At 56.0% G+C, this 3,837-nt stretch overlaps 1 protein-coding gene across 1 annotated transcript in view; it reads left to right on the plus strand.

Annotated features, from left to right (window-relative positions):
- The first annotated feature begins 204 nt into the window (after positions 1-204).
- The window catches only part of DYNLL2 (dynein light chain LC8-type 2), a 7,300-nt gene continuing 3,667 nt past the window's right edge, over positions 205-3,837 (plus strand). Inside the window, exons 1-2 of the mRNA XM_081805271.1 lie at positions 205-474; positions 3,353-3,491. Coding sequence (XP_081661397.1) covers positions 3,360-3,491 — 132 coding nt within the window. The 5' untranslated portion in view covers positions 205-474; positions 3,353-3,359. The remainder of the gene's footprint in view (positions 475-3,352; positions 3,492-3,837) is intronic.

Here is a 3,837-nt window from a genome sequence, read left to right on the forward strand (position 1 = left end):
TCCCTCCCCCCACCCTTCCCCGCTCCCCCTCCCTCCGCCCCGAGGCATTGTGGGAGGAAACAAGATGTGGGGCGAGAGCGGCGCGGGGAGAAGCCCGCAGTGCGGGGCCGGGCGGGCGCAGCCAATGGGGAGCGCGGACGGCGGCGCGCGCGGCGGGGGGGCGGGGGCGGGGCGCTATTTCAGCGGGGGCCGCGCGTCGGCCGTGCTCAGCGGCAGAGCGGAGCGGAGCAGCGAGGCGCCAGCGAGGAGCAGGCGGGCGGGCCGGCGGGCGCGAGGCGGAGCGCGGGCGGCCGGGAAGCTCGAAGGGCGGACGGCGGCGGCGAGCGATCGGCCGGGGGCCGCGGGAGCCGGAGACCGCGGCGGCGGCGGCTGCTGCTGCTGCAGGAGGAGCCGAGGGGACACCGCCCCTGCCCGCGCCCTGCCTCAGGCCATCGCTGCTCCCCCGGGGCCCCGCGCGGACTAGCCTCCGTGAAGGTGAGCGGTCGGTGGGGGCGTCCCCCGGGCGGCGGCCCGCGCCCGGCGCGTGCAGCCCCACGCGCGGGGCCCAGCCCCGAGGCCCGGAGCAGAGCTGGCCTCGGCGTGACGCCCTCGGCGCCCCTCCTTCCCAGGGCTGCGCCACCCTGTGCCCTCGCGACCCTCGGGCGCGGCCGGAGGCCCCGGGCTGCGGAGGTGCGGCTCCCCGCCTCCTCCCCGCGCCCCCCCCCCCCGCCCCGCACTGCCGGGAGTCTCCCTGCGCTGCGTGGAGGCTTCTGGTGTTCGGGGCCGAGGGAGAGGGGGTGGAGAGGGCTCGGGCGTGACGCGGCGCCTCCTGCCGCCGCCACCCTCTGGGGCGTCCTTCCTGCAGCGAGGACGCCCAGTCACTCCGGCGCTGCTCCAGGCCGGGCGGGGGAGGGCGGCTGACCGGCCGGGGCGGAGGTTGGGGGGAGGATGCTTTCTCATGCCCGAGGTGCTGGCCTTTGGGGGCCGCAGCTCTCCGGAGGATGCCATGGTGGAGGGATAAGCCCCCTTGGAGATCTCAGGGGAGGGAATACCAGCATTTGTGTGTGTTGGGGGCTGGGGAGGGTGGTCCAGGTCTTTCGGAGACTTGGCCTTTCCTGTCGCAAAACCGGGGATAGGGGATGGAGAGCTGTCCTGGAGTGCCCTCTTCGCTTTTCCAAAGAGCCCCTGGCTTTTAACTGAGGAGCTGGCCTGGGGCCTTCTGGTCATCCTTCTGCCGGAGGCCCAGGTTCCTTGCTTTTTTGTCCCAGGAGGGAGGTGGGTAGGCCGGGCACCACCTTATCCTTTTCTCACTGGCACCTTGGGCAGGGCAGGTTGGGGCTAGGCCTCACCCCTCAGACGCCTGGGGGGCCAGGGGTGAAGAATCGTAGCATTGTAGTCACAAGACCGATGTTATGTAACCTCAGGCTCTCTGCTACTAGAGAGTAAGGTGGCTTTTAGTTACTGTGACAAAGTTGTTCCTTTGGACTTTGGGGATGAGGCGGTGGAGCAGGTGAGCTTGCTGGGAAAACCGGTGCCAATTTCATGCTTTAACTTCACAGTCTCTAACCGGGCCCCACCCCCACCCTTGCGTTTGTAAACAGTGCCCCCTTCTGAGTGGTAACCTGGAATAGGCCACCAGGTGACACTAGTTTTCTTCAAATACAAAGAGCCTTGTAATAATCAGAACATTCTTCCTCTTTTGCTGTTGTATATCTGTTCAAACTCATTGAAGTTTCCCCGTTTATCTTATTTCAGCCATGGGTTTTTAAAATGAAGAATGTTGCTTTGCCCAAGGTCACGTAGCTAGCTAGTCAGGCCTTGAACAGGGTTCTCCTGACCTTTTCCTCAGCACCTGCTGGTGCTCACATACTCCTTGAAGCTCTGACTTTTCCTCAAAGGGTGTGGGGTCGGATTTTGCTGGTCCGCTAACCCTTTCCTCTTCCAGTCTCTGCTGAAATAGAACCCGCTGTTTAGTTTCAGGTGCCTTGGGTGCGGTCAAGGGCTGTGTGGCTGGCAGCTGGCATGTATGCTTCCTTTGCATCTGGTGCAGGCTAAAGGAGTAATCATGAGTTCTGCTTCCCTTTCAGTCCACCCAGCACACAGGCTAGTGTGGACGCAGAGATCAGGGTGGCCTGGAATGATACCAGGGATCTCTCCTTGAGCAGGGAGGCCTCCTGTGTAGCCTTAATATCCGACAGGGCTGGAATGACGACATCTTTTGTCTACTGGGCTGGGTGACAGAGTCCTCTTTTTTTGGGGGGGGGGGGTATGGGGGATCAGTGTGATGGGACTGTGGTCAAGGACAGAGGATTGGTTTTTGCAGCTCATCTCTTCTGTTCACGCAAAGCACTCACATGCTATAGACTGCCAGGCAGGTTCTGACCAGCCTTCTTGGGATTCCTGTCATCCCAGGAACGGACTATGCAAGGTCTACCCCAGAATTCTGGTTGCTGTAGGATGTGAATGCCAAGGCTTAGATAGCAGGGATAGGAAACGGGGCTGTTAAAATAATTCCTCACCTTTTGTTATCTCTGTCACTGCTGGGCATTGACAACCTTTTTCTGTGAAAGGCCAGATAGTAAATATTTTAGGCTTTACAGGCCTTGCATTGTCTTGCAACTACTCAACTCTGCCATTGTTGACTGTTCTGTAAAACTTTACAGAAACAGGTGGTGGGCTGAATCTGGCCAACAGACCCCAGTGTACACTCCTTGTTTGCAGATGTTCTCATAGAGCCTTAATCCTTACAACAACCCCTGATAGAGAGCTATCTTCATTGCTAAAATGGAAGTAATGAATGCAGTAAGGCTGAGTGACTTGTCCAAGACTACAAGAGTTCATAGTCAGGACCAGAAGTCAGGCCTACTGATTGTAGTCCATCTTCTTTTCACTGTGTTACCAATGATGCAATAATGGTCATTAAATCAAGGGCTTGTAGTGTTCAGGTGTTAATGCCACCTGGTTTGCCCTCAGTAACCCTGAAGTCTCCATTTCAAGATGATGGTATGAAAGCACAAAGGGTAACTTGCCCAAGGACACAGCTAGTAGGTGATATATTGTAATATCTTGGCAATTGGTGCTATTTAAAATATCAGAGATAAATTTAGAGTTGGAAAAACCTTGTTTTACAAGTGATAAAAATTGATGGCTTATTATGTCTTTTTTTCTTATCTACCTTGTATTTCTCAGGTTTGGGGACCAGGTCTTTGCTAAAAGCTTAGGACCTCCCTCTTCTAATAATGCCTCATGTCTGTGTTTTCTGTTGTCATCACCTTCTGTACTCTGTTCCCCCACTGAGGTTCCACCCTCAGCTGCTAATGTTCATTGCTTAGAGCATGGGGTTGTCAGTTTGACCTCTCTGCTTCTTCTGCAGTGTCACGATGTCTGACCGGAAGGCAGTGATCAAGAATGCAGACATGTCTGAGGACATGCAACAGGATGCCGTTGACTGCGCCACGCAGGCCATGGAGAAGTACAACATAGAGAAGGACATTGCTGCCTATATCAAGAAGGTGCACCAAGAATGCTGTGGCTATTGGCTAGGGGTAGGGATGGGCATCTGAGCTGTGCCCCAGGGAGATCTGAACTGAGGGCTTAGGAAAGCAGGTATAGTCCATGCAAACAAAACCCACGAGCTTACAAAGCAGACAAATTAGGGAATGATTCTTGCCAAAGCATTCACCTTTGGAGTTCTTAATAGGAACTCTGCTGAGGTGTGCTTATGTGTGTGGTGTGTGTGTGTGTGTTTATAGATAATTATGTGACTGCAAAGCATTGGGGAGAGAAGCTTAGGATCAAATGTAACTGGCTCAGTTCAGAACTATTCAAAATATAGATCAAGGATGATTGAATAGCTAA

Source organism: Leptonychotes weddellii, chromosome 15 (assembly GCF_054177405.1).
Source record: "Leptonychotes weddellii isolate Sample4059 chromosome 15, ASM5417740v2, whole genome shotgun sequence".
Lineage (NCBI taxonomy): Eukaryota > Metazoa > Chordata > Mammalia > Carnivora > Phocidae > Leptonychotes > Leptonychotes weddellii.